At 43.6% G+C, this 17564-nt stretch overlaps 1 protein-coding gene across 1 annotated transcript; it reads right to left on the reverse strand.

Moving 5' to 3' along the window:
* Positions 1-9093: 9093 nt before the first annotated feature.
* On the reverse strand, positions 9094-13366 carry LOC115083584 (oocyte zinc finger protein XlCOF6-like; the record flags this gene model as incomplete). Its single annotated transcript, XM_029587495.1, has 3 exons — positions 13307-13366; positions 9603-11435; positions 9094-9434 (listed from the first exon to the last, which is right to left on the reverse strand). Coding segments are annotated over exons 1-3 (2208 nt in total), but the record flags the coding sequence as incomplete, so codon positions are not given.
* Positions 13367-17564: the final 4198 nt, after the last annotated feature.

A 17564-nucleotide genomic window follows, 5' to 3' on the forward strand; every position in this document is an offset into this window, starting at 1 on the left:
TGGACATCTGTGCCCAGCCATACTAGTAGAACATCATCAATATACCTCAACCAGTGGTGTATGAAGGGTTGCCATTCTGAAGTGTATATATGACGCTCCTCAAAGTCAGCCACATATAGGCAGGCAAGGCTCAGGGCCATGGTCGCCCCCATTGCTGTGCCCTTGATTTGTTGGAAGAACTTTGATTGAAACATAAAGTAATTTTGCGTAAGGGCTAACCAGACTAGCTCAACCAGAAATGTGGTGGGCACCCGTGTATGTGCTGTACAGAGGTCTAAAGTTTGCTCAATTACCGTCAGGGCTTCATCCTGCGGAATGTTAGTATACAGCGATATTATGTCTAATGTTACCAAAAAGCATGAACCATTCGGAGGATCGCTATTATTCAATGTTGTGATCAAATGAGAGGAGTCCCTTACATAAGATTTACTCAACGGGACAAATGGCTTTAAAAACACATCTACAAATTTAGAGAGAGGTTCAAGGACTGAACCTATTCCTGAAACAATAGGACGTCCGGGAGGGTTATTTAAAGACTTATGGATCTTAGGAACAGTGTAAAACACTGGAACTACATAAGAAATGCCATACTGGGTCAGACCACGGTTCCATCAAGCCCAATATCCTGTTTCCAGAGTGCCCAATCCAAGGCACAAGTACCTGGCAAGTTCCCAAACATTAGATAGATCACAAGCTACTATTGCTTATTAATTACTGTAATAACAGTTTGTGGATTTAACCTCTAGGAACTTATCCAAACATTTTTTAAACCCAGTAACACTAACTGCTGAAACCACAACTTCTGGCAATGAATTCCAGAGTTTAACTATGTGGGGAGTGAAAAAGAATTTTCTTTGATTTGTTTTAAATGAGCTAGCTGCTGACTTCATGGAGTGCCCCCTGGTCCTTCTATTGTCTGAGAGAGGAAATAACCGATTAACATTAACTTATTCAAGTCCTTTCTTGATTTTGCAGGCTTCTATCATATCCACCCCTCCATTGTCTCTTCTCCAAACTGAACAGCCCTAACCTCTTTAGCCTTTCCTCATAGGGGAGCCGTTCCATGCCCCTTATCATTTTGGTCGCTCTTCTCTGCACTTTCTCCAGTGCAGCTGTATCCTTTTTGAGATGCGGTGACCAGAATTGCACACAGTATTCCACATGCAGTCTCACCATGGAGTGATGAGGCATTATGGCATCCTCTGTTTTATTTTCCATTGCTTTCCTAATATTTCCTAACATTCTGTTTGCTTTTTTGATTGCCCAGCACACTGGGCTGTCGATTTCAATGCATTATCCACTATGACACCTAGATCTCTTTCCTGGGTGGTAACTCCTAAGATAGAACTAACATTGTGTAACTACAGCTTGGGTTATTTTACCTTATATGCATCACTTTGCATTTATCCATGTTAAATTTCATCTGCCATTTGGAAGCCCAATCTTCCAGTCTCGCAAGATCCTCCTGCAATTCATCACAATCCACTTGAGATTTAACTACTCTACATAATATTGTGTCATCCGCAAATTTGATTACCTCACTCGTCGCACTCCTTTTAAGATCATTTATAAATATATTAAAAAGCACCGGTCCAAGCACAGATCCCTGAGGCACTCCACTGTTTACCTTTTTCCGCTGTGAAAACTGACCATTTAATCCTATTATGTTTCTTGTCTTTTAACCACCTTGCAAATCCACAAAAGGACATCACCTCCTATCCCATGACTTTTTAGTTTTCTTAGAATCCTCACATGCAGGACTTTGTCAAACACCTTCTGGAAATCCAAATTTACCACATCTACCGGTTCATCTTTGTCCACATGTTTATTCACTCCTTCCAAAAAATGTAGGAGATTTGTGAGGCAAGACTTCCCTTGGTAAATCCATATTGGTTGTGTCCCATCAGTTTGTCAATCAGGCCTACCACATCTTCCAGGTTCACTGTGATTTGGTTCAGTTGATCAGAATCATCACCCATGAAAACCTTGTCCAGAATGAAGCAAAGAAATCAGGTAATTTATTTATTTATTTATTTGTAGGGTTTTATTTATTTATTTATTTATTTAATATACCGACATTCAATCGAGATATCACATCGGTTTCCAGGTAACTAAGAGAATAGGGCGAATTCTGCCCTATTTTACATTATAACATGATAACAAATATAACATGGTAACAATTGAAACAGAAATACATGGAAAAATAAAATTATAGCATAAAACATATATACATTATGACTTGTTGATAAAATAATTTAGGTATCAGGGTTGATTGGAGGGAGGTAAGAGGGTGGGAGGGGGGGAGAGGAGAGGGTGGGAGTGTCAGGGGAGGGAGGAGAGGAGGGAGAGATGCATGCGTAGGGGGTGTGATGTGATGCATTCGGGCAGGTTAAGGGTCAGGTGGGAAGGCTTTTAAAAACAGCCATGTTTTGAGAAGTTTTTTAAAGACTTGCAGTGAGGGTTCATTTCTGAGATGGGTGGGGAGGGAGTTCCATAGGGTAGGGCCCGCTATTGTTATGGCTCGTTTGTGGGTTGCGTTGAGGTGTGCAGTTTTGAGATTGGGGACGGAAAGAAGGCCAGTGTTGGTGGATCTGAGAATTCTTTGAGTAGGGTATGGATGTATTGCGTTGTTTAGCCAGTTCATTTCGTTGTTGTTTATTTTTTTGTGCATGAGGGTGAGGGTTTTATATTGGATTTTTTGTGTGATGGGCAGCCAGTGGAGTTCTTTGAGAGTGGGTGTGATGTGGGAAGATTTTTTGGTGTTAGTGATGATTCTGGCGGCGGCGTTTTGTAGAACTTGGAGGGGTTTGATGTGGATTTCTGGTAGGCCAAGGAGGAGGGAGTTGCAGTAGTCGAGTTTTGAGAAAATAATTGATTGAAGGACTGTTCGGAAATCGTGCGCTTGGAGAAGGGGTTTGAGTTTTTTTAGTGTTTGAAGCTTGAAGAATCCGTCCTTAATTGTATTGGAGATGTGTTGTTTAAAGTTGAGTTGGCTGTCGATTGTTACGCCTAGGTTTCTTGTGGCTGGTGTGAGTGAGATTCCTGAAATGTTTGGTGCCCCCGGGTTGTTTGAGCTTCCTGGGTTGTTTGAGGGGGTGCACTTGAGGGGAGATGAGGGACGGTCATCATAGATGTGAAGGATTTCTGTTTTGGCTTGGTTGAGGCAGAGTGATAGTTGAGATAGCAGGTGGGATAATTTTGAGCTGAGTTTGTTCCATTTTTCCATGGTGAGTTCAATGGACTTGTTTATGGGGAGTAATATTTGTATGTTGTCTGCATAGATGAAGTAGGTGAGGTTTGCATCTGAGAGGTATTTGCATAGTGGGAGGAGGTAGATGTTGAAGAGGGTTGAGGATAGGGAAGAACCTTGAGGGACACCATGAGTGAGGGGTACTTGTGAGGATTCAGATGAGTTTGTCTTGACGATGTAGGATCTGTTTGAGAGGTAGGATTTGAACCATTTGATTGTAGTGTCTCGTAGACCAATTTCTTTAAGTCTGGTGAAGAGTGTTCTGTGATTGATGGTGTATCTGATACTTCAGCTGATATATCTAGAAGTATCAGGAGAAACAATTTGCCTCTGTCACGACCTCTGAGAATGGTATCGGTGAGAGAGAGGAGGAGAGTTTCGGTGCTGAAGAATTTTCTGAAACCATGCTGTGTTGGATGGAGAACATTATAGGCATCAAGGTGATCTGTAAGTTGATTGTTGACTGTTTTTTCGATAATTTTTGCTAAGAATGGGAGGTTAGAGACTGGTCTGTAGTTTGCTGGGTCTGATTTGTCGAGTTGAGGTTTTTTAATGATTGGTTTGATGATGGCGTTTTTGAGTTTGTCTGGAAAGATTCCTTGTTCGAGAGATAGGTTGATGATGTAGGTTATTGGTTTGACAATAATCTCTCTGATGAATTTTAGAGTTTTGATAGGGATGGGGTCTAAGGGGTGGGATGCGGGGTTGGTTTTTTTGATGATGGGTTCAATTTCTGTAGATGCAACGGGTGTGAATTGTGACCATGTGTGGATGGGAGGAGGGATGTCCGTTGAGTTGTTGTGGGTTTGGGGAATCTTGGCAATGATGTTGTCGACTTTGTCCTTGAAGAATTGTTATTCGGTAGAGCCATCATAACGGTAATGTAATCTTTCCATGATGGCTTTATCTTCTCTAAGTGCCCCTTTAACCTCTTGATCATCTATGGTCCAACCTTGTCCCTTGCAGGCTTCCTGCTTTGGATATATTTTTAAAAGATTTTATTGTGAGTTTTTGCCTCTATGGCCAACTTCTTTTCAAATTCTCTCTTAGCCTGTCTTATTAAAATCTTACATTTAATTTGCCAATGCTTATGATTTATCCTGTTTTCTTCTGAAGGATCCTTCTTCCAATTTTTTAATGAAGATCTTTAATAAAAATAGCCTCAACTTTTAATCATGCCAGTAATTGTTTTGCCTTCCTTCCATCTTTCATAATGCATGGAGTACATCTGGTCTATGCTTCTAAGATGGTATTTTTTTTTTAACAATGTCTAAGCCTGTCGCACATGTTTTTAACTTTGCAGCTGCACCTTTCAGTTTTTTTTTCTATTTTTCTCATTTTTCAAAGTTTCCCTTTTGAAAGTTTAACGCTAGAGCAGTGAATGTACATACTCTTCCTCTTCCACTCAGTTTAAATTTGATCATATTATGATCACTATTGCCAAGCGGCCCCACCACCGTCACCTCTCTCACCAAATCCTGTGCTCCACTGAGAATTAGATCTAAAATTGCTCCCTCCCTAGTCGGTTCCTGAGCTAATTGCTCCATAAAACGGTCTTTTATTCCATCTAGGAACTTTATATCTCTAGCATGCCCTGATGTTTCACTTACCCAGTCAATATTGCCTGACTGACTACCTATTTAAAATAAAACACACAAACACACTAAATAATATACTTTAAAGTTTAAAAAATGTCCCCAAGCAGTACTTACTGATTCTTTCCAGCCCCCAGCAAGGTGATCCTCTCCTCTCAGTGCTCCCACTGGATTTAACAGACAATCCAGCTTTATATGGACCTCTACAGTGTCTGGTAAGAACTGACTAGACACTAAAATCCATGTGCCTGTGACACTTCCTGTTTATAGATGGGAGTGGGAAGGCCAGGAGTTGGGAGCTCAGCTAGCACAGCTCTCTGCAGCCTTCCTGAGGCCCCTCCTCACTTCCCCTGCTGTGACTGGAAGTGAGGGGAGAACTGGTGGGGCCATGGCTGTTTTCACCTCCTCACTGGCAGTAGCTCCCAGCTGCTCTAAATTCTGCATCTCTGGCAGGCCAGCAGTAATGGTCCTCACTGTCAGCTCCACTGTGTGCTGGGAGGTGAGAGCAGAGAGCTGCTTAATCCACAGGGGAAACAGAGAGGCAGTGGGGGTGGGAATGAGAGGGAAGGGTGTTCCAGATTCAGACTGAGACTAGGATCACTCGCCTTATATTAGTGACTGACAGGGCTTGCACCAGTAACTGACAAGGCTTACCTTAATACTCCTCCCTCTCTCACACACACACATTGAGTTAGAACACCTGAGTGCCAGGTAGGGATTTATTATTAGCTAATAGGAATAATTAGACAAAGGGGGATTAGTACAAATAACACTAAAGGGCTGACTGCAATAATCAGAGCAGGTAATCAATCAGAATATACATTAGATAATAGGAATAATAATAATATGGCCTGACATATCTCTTAGGTAAACAGTCCAGTGCAGAGAAGTGCAGGCTGGCAGTGCCTCAGTCCATCGCTCTTCTCCTGCTTGCTTGGGTCAGTCCTTTTATCTATTGCTTTGCTGTGTTACTGGACAGCCACGTAGTAAGAGACACCTTGAAAGTGGATTGTGTCAGGTCACCTTATCTTTCTTCCAGCAGAAAGCAATCGTGCAGGGATATTAGATGTCAGACACAGTCCTCTGCACTACTGCATATTTGTAAGTTACGTTAAGCGGTTCTGAATTGGCCTGGACCAGAACTGGTTCTCTACAGCCTCTGTTCATTCTCTCTGTTTGCAGTTCTAAGTTCATCAAGCGTCATATTCAAGCAAAATAATCCCATAACAGGGGAGAAACAGAGCAGTGACAGGGAATGGAGGGGAGAGGGAGAGCGTGGGCACATGGGATGTAGGAGGGAGAAACAGAGCAGTGACAGGGAATGGAGGGGAGAGGGAGAGCTTAGGGACATGGGATGTAGGAGGGAGAGAAACACAGAAGGAACAGGGTCTGGAGGAGGGTAAGCGACAAAGGGGACAGAAGATGGAGAGAGAAGGGCAGAGAGGACAGATAAGGGAGAGAGATAAAACAGAGCAGAGGAGAGGGAAGAGACAGTGGTGGCACAAGGAACAGACAGAATAGTGAAAGAGGAGGCAGATTCAGGGGCTGAGGACAAATATATGTAAATGCATGCAAATAAGGGGAGGCACCCAGTACACAAGTGAGTAATCCTGGTCTATGGAAGAGTTGTCAACCTTTGTCTAATCTCATCCAAAAAAAAAATCTCAGCTGACCCCTTCATCAGATGCTGACATGATTTCTGACACATATTTGTATTATGTTTATATTTATAAAGCAAAGTTTATTTAAAAGTACCCATTGTTACAGGATTGTAGGGAGATGGTGGTGCTGGGTTTCATAATGAATGATGAATGTAATTGTCTCAGGGGAGGGTCTATGAACCTTGAAGTTATTTTGGGAGAAATGAGTACAAGGCTGAAGGTTCACTTAGGGTATTTAATACTCTTGTACCAGCTCTGCCCATAGCACAAGGTCCCTAACCCCACACTGGCACCAGCCTGCAAGGGTCAGAAGGTGGAAGTAGCCTCATGCTGCTCTTGCATGGTCCTGCGAGGGCTGGAAGAAGGTAGAGATGTGCATGCATTGGTCAGCATGGCCAGAGCGAGGCGGCAGCATGCGACTGCCTCCCATCAGCCAACAAGGAGGAAAGCTGCAGCAGCATCAGATTAATGGGGCAGGAGAGATGGAGGAGACTGCTGGGTGAAAGTGGCCCTGGCTGAGTCTGATCTTAGTCTCTCCAATTCACTGCTAATGCCCTCTTAGCACTCGCATTGTGTGAAAGGGAATTTCCTGCTGGAGTCCATGGGGAGTTCTATGCACAGGGAGAGTCTCGATGCATCAGACCCGTGGCACTCAGTATAATTCAAACAGTTTCTGTATCTTTCTGGCACATTTTCTTGGTCTTTGATTTGCAAAAAAACTCAGACTAAAAAGACCAATAAAGACCAGCTCTAAAAGTCAAACAGTGAAGTTTATTGTGAAGAAACGCATGATTTCTTCAGAAGTAGCAAGCATTACAAAGCAAATGGTGCAAGCTCAAAACCTACTCAGTGCTCGACTGCCTGTGCAAAGCCGTATAAAGGGTTACCTTCAACCAATCAACAGGTGTCTGCATGTACCCGCCCCTTATCCCTTGTCCAATTAATAAATTTGTGCATATGTATGTGCTCTGTTACTAGGATGCTTTTTCTGTCATTTACACTTGCTGTTAATTTTCCAGGAAATCAGCCTTCTTAAGTTTCATTTTCCTAGGTCTGACGTCTCTCGTACTGACCATATGCATAGAGATTGCATCATTTGTTAAATGTCAACACGTGTCACCTGTGTGCATTTTCTGGCGTGGCGAGAGGCGAGCGTTCCTAATGAAGCATCTTCTACATTTATTGCATGACAATGGTCTCTCTCGGGGCAGGGTCTCCATATGAGTTTGTTTGTGCAGACCTTGATCAGAATGAACCTCATTTGTATGCCAGGGTTTGTTGGGGATGATCTCCTGTCTCCTGTGTGGATTTTCATGTGTCTTCTGTGAGAATGTTTTATTACACTCTTTATATCAAAAAGATCTCTCTTCAGTTTAAACTTTCCTGTGCGAGATTAATGTAAACTTAGCAAGGAAGGTTTTCCTCCATTCAGCACTCCAGTGTGGACTTTCTGGTGTGGTGAGAGGTCGGATTCCCTAATGTACATTTTCCACATTCAGTACATGAGAATGGTCTCTCCCCTGTGTGGATTTTCTGGTGCGAGATTAGTATATAGTTATTCATGAAGGTTTTCTCACACTCAGTACAAGACAATGGTCTCTCTCCTGTGCTCTGGAGGAGCAGTAAGTAATAAAATAAAATTTAGGGAAAGGTAGGTTAGGTTTAAGGGTGGGGAGGAGAGGGGTAGAGGGAGGAAGTGTAGGTAGGTGGGTAGGGAATTCTCTCCCACTTCGCTCCTTAATAAACTGGGAGGGAACTTGGAAAGGCCCGATAGCGTCGCTGGACGTATATTATGTAGTTTGGCCGCCTGCACATGCTGCCCGCACAATGCGCACGTTTTAAAATTGGTATGTCCATGTGCACGCGCCAGAAACCACATGCATATGGATGGCCACGTGCTGCTTGGAAAATCTTTCCCCAAGTGTATGTTTAACATGGATGCTTTACCCACACTCAGGTCATGTAAATGGTTTGTAGTGGGGCAAATGGATTTTCTGGTGTTTTGAGAAATGTTGCTTCCTAATAAAGGACCTTCCATATTTAATCCTTGAGAATGGCCTCTCCTATGTGTGAGTTTTCATGCATTTTGTGAGAGCACCCTTGTGTGAATCTTTTATTACATTCAGTACAGGAGAATGCAACTCCAATATTACTCTGCATCAACGGTACTGATGCAACCCCAGCATTACTCTCTGCATCAACAGTACTGATGCAACTCCAACATTACTCTCTGCATCAACGGCAGGGGGTGGCAGGAAATTGGAATCAAGCAGTTACCAACAAGGGCCCTGAACTTGGCAGTCGTTGAAACAGATAAGTATGGGAAAATAAGTGTGGGACCTTGCTGGGCAGACTGGATGGGCCGTTTGGTATTTTTCTGCTGTCATTTCTATGTTTCTATCTTTTCTCTGAGAATGGTTGCTCCAGTGTGAATTCTCATGTGTTTTGTGAGAGAACCTTTCACTGTGAATCTTTTATTACATTCACTACATGAGAATAGTCCCTCACCTGTGTGGATTCTCATGTGTTTTGTGAGGGTACTCTTCTCAGTGTATCTTTTATTACATTCACTACATGAGAATAGTCGCTCACCTGTGTGGATTCTCATGTGACTTGTGAGGGTACTCTTCATAGTGAATCTTTTATTACATTCACTACATGAGAATGGTCGCTCCCCTGTGTGGATTCTCCTGTGACTTGTGAGGGCACCCTTCTCAGTGAATCTTTTATTACATTCACTACAGGAGAATGGTCTCTCCCCTGTGTGGATTCTCATGTGACTTGTGAGGGCACCCTTCTCAGTGAATCTTTTATTACATTCACTACAAGAGAACGGTCTCTCTCCAGTGTGGATTCTCATGTGAGTTGTGAGGGCACCCTTTTCAGGGAAGCTTTTATTACATTCACTACATGAGAAGGGTCGCTCCCCTGTGTGGATTCTCATGTGTTTTGTGAGGGCATCCTTCACACGGAAGCTTTTATTACATTCACTACATAAGAATGGTCGCTCCCCTGTGTGGATTCTCATGTGTTTTATGAGGGCACTCTTCACAGTGAAGCTATTATTACATTCCGTACATGAGAATAGTCCCTCACCGGTGTGGATTCGCATGTGTTTGGTGAGGGTACCCTTCACAGTGAAGCTTTTATTACATTCAGTACACATATATGGTCTTTCCCCTTTGTGGATTTTCTGGTGTAGAGAGAGGCATGTTTTTCTAATGAAACTTTTTCCACATTCAGTACATGAGAATGGTCGCTCCCCTGTGTGGATTCTCCTGTGACTTGTGAGGGCACCCTTCTCAGTGAATCTTTTATTACATTCACTACATGAGAACAGTCTCTCCCCTGTGTGGATTCTCATGTGACTTGTGAGGGCACCCTTCTCAGTGAATCTTTTATTACATTCACTACATGAGAACGGTCTCTCTCCAGTGTGGATTCTCATGTGACTTGTGAGGGCACCCATCTCAGGGAAGCTTTTATTACATTCACTACATGAGAAGGGTCGCTCCCCTGTGTGGATTCTCATGTGTTTTGTGAGGGCATCCTTCACACGGAAGCTTTTATTACATTCACTACATAAGAATGGTCGCTCCCCTGTGTGGATTCTCATGTGTTTTATGAGGGCACTCTTCACAATGAAGCTTTTATTACATTCTGTACATGAGAATAGTCCCTCACCGGTGTGGATGCGCATGTGTTTGGTGAGGGTACCCTTCACAGTGAAGCTTTTATTACATTCAGTACACATATATGGTCTTTCCCCTTTGTGGATTTTCTGGTGTAGGGAGAGGCATGTTTTTCTAATGAAACTTTTTCCACATTCAGTACATGAGAATGGTCGCTCCCCTGTGTGGATTCTCCTGTGACTTGTGAGGGCACCCTTCTCAGTGAATCTTTTATTACATTCACTACATGAGAATGGTCGCGTCCCTGTGTGGATTCTCATGTGACTTGTGAGGGCACCCATCCCAGGGAAGCTTTTATTACATTCACTACATGAGAATAGTTGCTCACCGATGTGGATTCTCATGTGACCTGTGAGGACATGCTTCATAGGGAAGCTTTTATTACATTCAGTACACACATATGGTCTTTCACCTGTGTGGATTGTGGGGTGTTGGGAGAGGCGTGTTTTGCTAATAAAACATTTTCCACATTCAGTACAGGAGAATGGTCTCTGTCCTGTGTGTATGCGCTGGTGCAACATTAGCCTATCCTTACAAAGTAAGCTTTTTCCACACTCAGTACAGGTAAATGGTTTGTTTCCAGTCTGGATTTGCTGGGGTTGCGTGAGGTTTTTGTTCCTAACAAAACATTTTCCACATTTAGTGGATGAGAATGGGCTTGCTCCCGTGTGGATTTTGTGATGTAATTTTAGCTTATACTTACTAATTAAACATTTCCTCCATGCACTGCAGGGGAAGGGTTTCTCTGGTTTATGTATGTTTAGGTGCACTTTTAGATTTTTCTTCTGACTGAAGCTTTCCCCACATTTATTGCATAGAAATAGTGTTTGGAGGGGGTGGGATTTCTGGTACAATATTAAATGCGATTCCTTACCAAAGCTTTTACCACAGGAGTCACACAGAAAGGATGTCTTCCCTTTCCCCTCCCTCTGGTGAAGGTCAGAAGTCTTTTGATCACTGTTATTGCTCTGGAAAGGTCTCTCTGTGCTCACGTGTCTCTGGGGCTCAGGGATGACTTTGACCTCCATCTCACATGCAGTGATTCCATCCCATGAGTCTCCTGCAGGGTCTCTCTGCTTCTTCTCTGACTCATGCTGACTATTCCTTGTGTTTCTCCTCTCAGTGCCCTGTGAAACATTCTCAAAGCCATTTCCTGATTCTCTTGGAATCAGTCCTTCTTCCATACGATGTTCTTCTTGATTCTCCTCCTTTATGTGCGGGGTGACCTCAGCACTTGCTAGTGAGAGAAGAAGACAATCATGCATTACTGACCATGCTCTGGCAGTGTCACACAGTGAGAGAGCTGCTCATTGCTGACCAACCACTGGTGACCATGAAAACATCTAACAATGGAGTTTGCACCAAAAGCCTTATGAGATGAGCTCCTAAATAGGTATAACCTAGAGGAGAGGAGAAAGGGGGAGATATGATAGAGACACTTACATACCTGAAAGGTAATAATGCTCAAGAAGTAAACTTCTTTTGAATGGAAAATAATTTGTAGAGCAAAGGTCATGATATAAAGTGCCAAGGGGAGAGACTAGGAATAATATTAAGAAATATTTTATGTTCACAGAAAGTATGTCGGAGGCCTGGAATTATCTCACGGATATGTTGGAGATGAAAACTGTAATAATATAAAAAATAACAGCGGGATAAACAGAAGAGAGAGAAAATGGAAAGAAGGAGCGATAAGAGGTCAGGAACGTAGGCGAGCTTGCTGGAAACAGAGCGGATACTTCACAGATAAAACCTGAGAGGGAGAAAAGAGGGAGGAGAGTGGGGGTAGGATAAGCTTGGAGGGGAAGGATGAAAACTACCATGGAGGGACAGGACTGAGATTGATATCCAGAGAAGGGCAGGTGTGATGACAATAAAGACACAGATTCTCTTAGGGTGAGAGGTGATGGCTTAATGATAGGAAGAAAAATTTGTAAAGCAATGGACAAGACAGAAGACAGAATGGCAGAGGAGGTGGAGAATATGGGAGGCTGACAGTGCACCTGATGTTCCCAATGGACAGTAGTAGGGAATGAGATTGGGTAGGGTTAGCGTCAGGAAGAGGAAGGAGAATGGATCCGTAGGTAGGGGAGAAGGGAAAAATGGCCATGAGAGAGCTAGAAGTGTGCAGACAAGCTGAAACCTCCCTATTATATCAGTGCATGGCTAAGTATGTCACGGGATAATGACAGTCATGAAGCAAGCTCAGACCTCTTGTATCCTGCTGTTCATATGCAACTAATTGTAAAACAAGACTGCACGCGACCGTATGTGCACCTGGGGGCGAGTGAGCAAAGATATGCAGGAGTTTTAAATCATGTGCACAAGTACGTATGTATGATGTAAAATAGGCCTAGCATGTGTACTCGAGCAGATGTAAAGCACATTTCTGCCATAAGAATTTGTCGGCTGTAACGTGTACAGGGAAGAGGATTTTAAAACCTGCTCAGGTTAAAGCCATTCCCAGTTTTACCCATTAGCCCACCAGTTTGCCCAGTCTATCTCAGGGTCATCCAGACCCTTCCAGTTCTTCATCCTACACTCTCCACAGTTCAGAAAGACCCCTCACCCTATTGTGTTAGTCCTAAAAAGTGATTCCTGCAGACTTACTCCTCATCAGGAGCAGCAGGAAATATACGCAGCTAACAGTGCGCCACGAGCAGCAGCCGCTGGAGTTACACACTGAACTGCTGGCCCCGTCCCTTTTTTAGCACGAGCAAGTAATTAGCAGCTTTTGAAATTCATGTCGCTCACGTGCGGCCACGTATTCATCTTTTAGTGCGAGTAACGCTTTTAAAATTTGGCCCATTCAGTTCAGTATCCGGGAAGGTGGGATCAGTAGTTCTGGTCCTGATGCTGAGGGCTCAGTCAAGTCCCTTGAGAAACTTTGTGGATGCTTCCCAGCAGGTGCCTCATGTAAGACATCTGAGATAAATTCTTGACTGCCTCACAGGGGGCAGTCTCATGTGAAAAAAGACAAACAACCAATTTCAGGTGCCAGCTCAGACCCAGAGCAATGCTGCAGCTGGAGTCAGGAGAAAAGTCACAAACGACCTTCAGTAAATCAGCCCTCGAGTCCGCTAAACATGCAGATAATGCAATTTTTACCTAGGGAGATGAGGGTCTCATAATTCTCCTTCATCACCTCCCTGTAAAGCTCCTTCTGCCCTTCATCTAAATACCCCCACTCCTCTTGGGAGAAATAGACAGCGATGTCCTCAAACGTCACCGGCACCTGAAACACAAATCAGAAACACTCAGGGACACGTGGAGGGGCTCAGCGTGCATTAGATCTCAGCTGGATTTATTGTCCTAACATTTTATCATGGAACAGAGGACACCAGGATCCCTCTTCCCCAGGAAATGCCAGATTTGTTCCCTCTGTGTTGCCCCTAGAATCAGTTTCCTCCATAGACCCCAGGGTTTTCAAATCAAACTGGAAAACATTCTCTAATACCAGAGACAGAGAATATGAAACGTTATTGCGTGGATAAATCACATTATAATAAAAAGGAAGCTATAAGCGCATTATCCAGAACATTAGGAACATCTGGTTCTATTCCATCAGGAGGACTCACTGTGCTGAATCCTAACAGGGCAGGAAGAGTTTGGTGTCCTGGGCAGTGACATATCTCCCATTGTGATGTACGAAATCTGTATTCAGGGGTGTTGCAATCCATGGGCACATAGGGATCATGCCCCCAATCTCAAACAGCTGTTTGCTTTCCTTCTCTGCAGGGAAAAGGAAAAGAGAAATTAATATTTACCTGATAATTTCCTTTCTTCCGCATTCAGGCAGGTCAATCCACAGAAATGGGTTATGGCACATCTACCATCAAGTGGAGACAGAGTAAAAGCCGATGTCAAGGATATAAAGGCCTGTACAGACATCAGCCTGCAAGTATTCTCTGGAAAAGCCAAACTGTGGACAAACTGCTCATACTTCCAACCAATTGAGAAGTCTGAGCTCAGTCAAAAGAGCTAACATTTACTAAGGAGCTGGTCATGACACTTACCAATCCTCAAACGAGTAACAGATATAATACTCAGCATCGTCTGTACCTAGAAGACAAACTGAAAGCAAGATGGCAGCTGAGGGTGGATTGTGGATCAGCCTGCCTTCCTTAGAGGAAAGAACATTTTTTATTTTAGTTTAATTTTATCACATAAGTAGGAATTTCTCCTTCCTCTTCACTCAGGCAGGGCAATGTTTATGCATTATCCTATTTTCTTCTGTTGGATCCTTCTTCCAATTTTTGAATGAAGATCTTTTCACTAAAATAGCTTCTTTCACCTCCCCTTTTAACCATGCCGGTAATCGTTTTGCCTTCTTTCCACCTTTCTTAATGTGTGGAATACATCTGGACTTTGCTTCTAGGATGGTATTTTTTTTAAAACAATGACCACACCTCTTGCACACTTTTTACTTTTGTAACTGCTCCTTTCAGTTTTTTTCTAACAATTTTTCTCATTTTATCAAAGTTTCCCTTTTGAAAGTTTAGCACGAGAGCCATGGATTTGCATACTGTTCCTCTTCCAGTCATTAATTCAAATTTGATCATATTATGATTACTATTGCCAAGTGGCACCACCACCGTTACCTCTCTCAACAAATCCTGTGCTCCAGTGAGAATTAGATCTAAAATTGCTCCCTCTCTCGTCTGTTCCTGAAGCAATTGGTCCATAAAGCTATCATTTACTCCATCCAGGAACGTTATCTCTCTAGCGTGTCCCGATGATACATTTACCCAGTCAATATTGGGGTAATTGAAGTCTCCCATTATTACCGCACTACCAATTTGGTTAGCTTCCCTAATTTCTCTTAGCATTTCACTGTCCGTCTCACCATCTTGACCAGGTGGACGGTAGTATACCCCTATCACTGTAGTCTTCCACGACACACAAGGGATTTCTACCCATAAAGATTCAATTTTGCATTTAGTCTCATGCAGGATGTTTATCCTGTTGGACTCTATGCCATCCCGGACATAAAGCGCCACACTGCCTCCCGGGTGCTCCTCTGTCATTGCGATATAATTTGTACCCCGGTATAGCACTGTCCCATTGGTTGTCCTCCTTCCACCATATCTCTGAGATGTCAATTAAGTCTATGTCATCATTCACTGCTATACATTCTAATTCTCTCATCTTACTTCTTAGACTTCTGGCATTACCACACAAACATTTCAAAGTTTGTTTTTTGTTGGTATTTTCATTCTGCTTTTTAATTGATAGGGGTAGGTTAGAATTTGTTAGCTCAGGTGAGTTTTTAGTTACAGGCACTTGGACTACTTTTCTTATTATTGGAACCTCACTGTTGGGATGCCCTAATTCTAATGCATCATTAGTATCCTTTGAAGATATCTCTCTCCGAACCATGCGATGCTGAGCGACTGTTGGCTTTCCCCTTTCCCCTCTTCCTTGCACCATTGTCTCATCCACGCATTGAAACTCTGGAGCTCTGCCTGCCTCTGGTGACCTGCGCGTGGAACAGGGAGCATTTCAGAGAATGCTATCCTGGAGGTTCTGGATTTAAGCTTTCTACCTAAGAGCCTAAATTTGGCTTCCAGAACCTCCCTCCCACATTTTCCTATGTCATTGGTGCCCAAATGTACCACGACAGCCGTCTCCTCCCCTGCACTGTCTAAAATCCTATCTAGGTGACGCGTGAGGTCCGCCACCCAGCTATCTGCAATCCTAATAATCGAATCACCAATTATGACGGCCGACCTAACCCTTCCCTTCTGGGCAGAATGGCCTTGGGGAGATATCTTCAGTGCGAAAGGACAATGCATCACCTGGACAGCAGGTCCTTGCTACAGGATCCTTTCCTGCTGCACCCAGTTGATGCTTTCCAATCATGAGACCTTCTTCCTCCAAGGCAGCACCAAGGCTGCCAGTCTGAAGTTGGGACTTGACTACTATGTCCCTGAAGGTCTCATCTATGTTAAAGCATTTTTTATTGAAGTGAAACACATAAGTAAACATGCAAGAATCAGAGACATAGTGTTTCTTATATATCCCCGATACTCCCAATTATATCTGTAGGCATACTTAGCTGTCGTTGAGAACAGAAATCCCCCCACTCCCGTCCCCTAACCCCCCAACAGAACCTTCCGCCTCCATATAACAGAAAATCCAACAATGTCCACAAGTAACGAGGGTACACGGTCCAATGCCCTAATTAGTCATTCAATATCAAACTGCGTGCCCGATGGGATAGGACCTGTAAGTATCCATTCCAAACCTGAATAAAATGACGGCGTTGCTGAGGACTGGTCTTGGAAGCCAAATTATCCATTTGCATACGATGTAGATGGTTGTGCCACATCCAAAAAGAGGGGGAGGCAGAGTCTCTCCAGGTGATGAGAACGACTTTCTTCCCAACCGCAAAGGCTTTTTTCAGGAACTCACCGAGGCGTTGACCTCGAACAAGCGGGCAGGGAATACAGTCAAATAAAATCATATAAGGAGATAAAGGAAGATTAACCCCCAATAACCGCCTCAGGTAACCCACAATGCTCCCCCAGAACTTATGAATGCGCGGGCAGGCCCAGAAAACATGAGAGAGGGTACCTGTGGGAGATTGGCATCGAGGGCAAGATGCAGTGGGGGTCAGCTGGGCAAGGAAGGCTATTTGCGGAGTTACATATGCCCGATGAAGCAGTTTGAATTGCATCTCCCTATAGTATATGGCACTGGTGAGTTTAGTCAAATTTGTCATACAAGCCTTATAAACTGCTACTGGCACCTGAAACACTCCATCCCTATTCCATTGTTCCACCGAAATTTGATAAGAATCTGTTGCCAGCCCTTTGATCAGCCTCTGATAATATTGAGAAAGAGATGGCCCGCGTGGGCTGTCCAGCATGAAAAAATTGACAATGTTTTGAAGATGGGATGGAGGTGACGTAGTGTCGGAGTTGTAGGTAGCTGAATATGTGAACCCCAGAAAGCCCATATAAATTTTGTACCTCTGTAAGAGAGAACGTCAGCCCTGAAGTATCAAACATATGACGTAACATGGTGAGACCCTTAGCTCGCCAGTCTCTAAATACTCGAGATTGGGAGCATGGTGAAAATTCTGGATTACCAATAATGGGCGCCAAAAATGCACAAAATGTGGGTAGTCCCAGCTGCCGAGTGAAAAAACGCCAAGCATGACGAATTGGCGCTATTAGCGGATCCTGACATCTCTAGAAAGCGCCTTACCCGGGCACATAAGCACATAATGTAGGTCTAGGGGGGCTACTAATGTATGTTCCGCTATCAGGGCCACAAAAAGTGGATCCTGTGAGATCCAATCTAGAGTTATGCGCAAGTTAGCCGCAATATTGTACCGAAGCAGGTCTGGAACCCCCATTCC

The sequence above is a fragment of the Rhinatrema bivittatum genome, chromosome 2 (genome assembly GCF_901001135.1).
Source record: "Rhinatrema bivittatum chromosome 2, aRhiBiv1.1, whole genome shotgun sequence".
NCBI lineage: Eukaryota > Metazoa > Chordata > Amphibia > Gymnophiona > Rhinatrematidae > Rhinatrema > Rhinatrema bivittatum.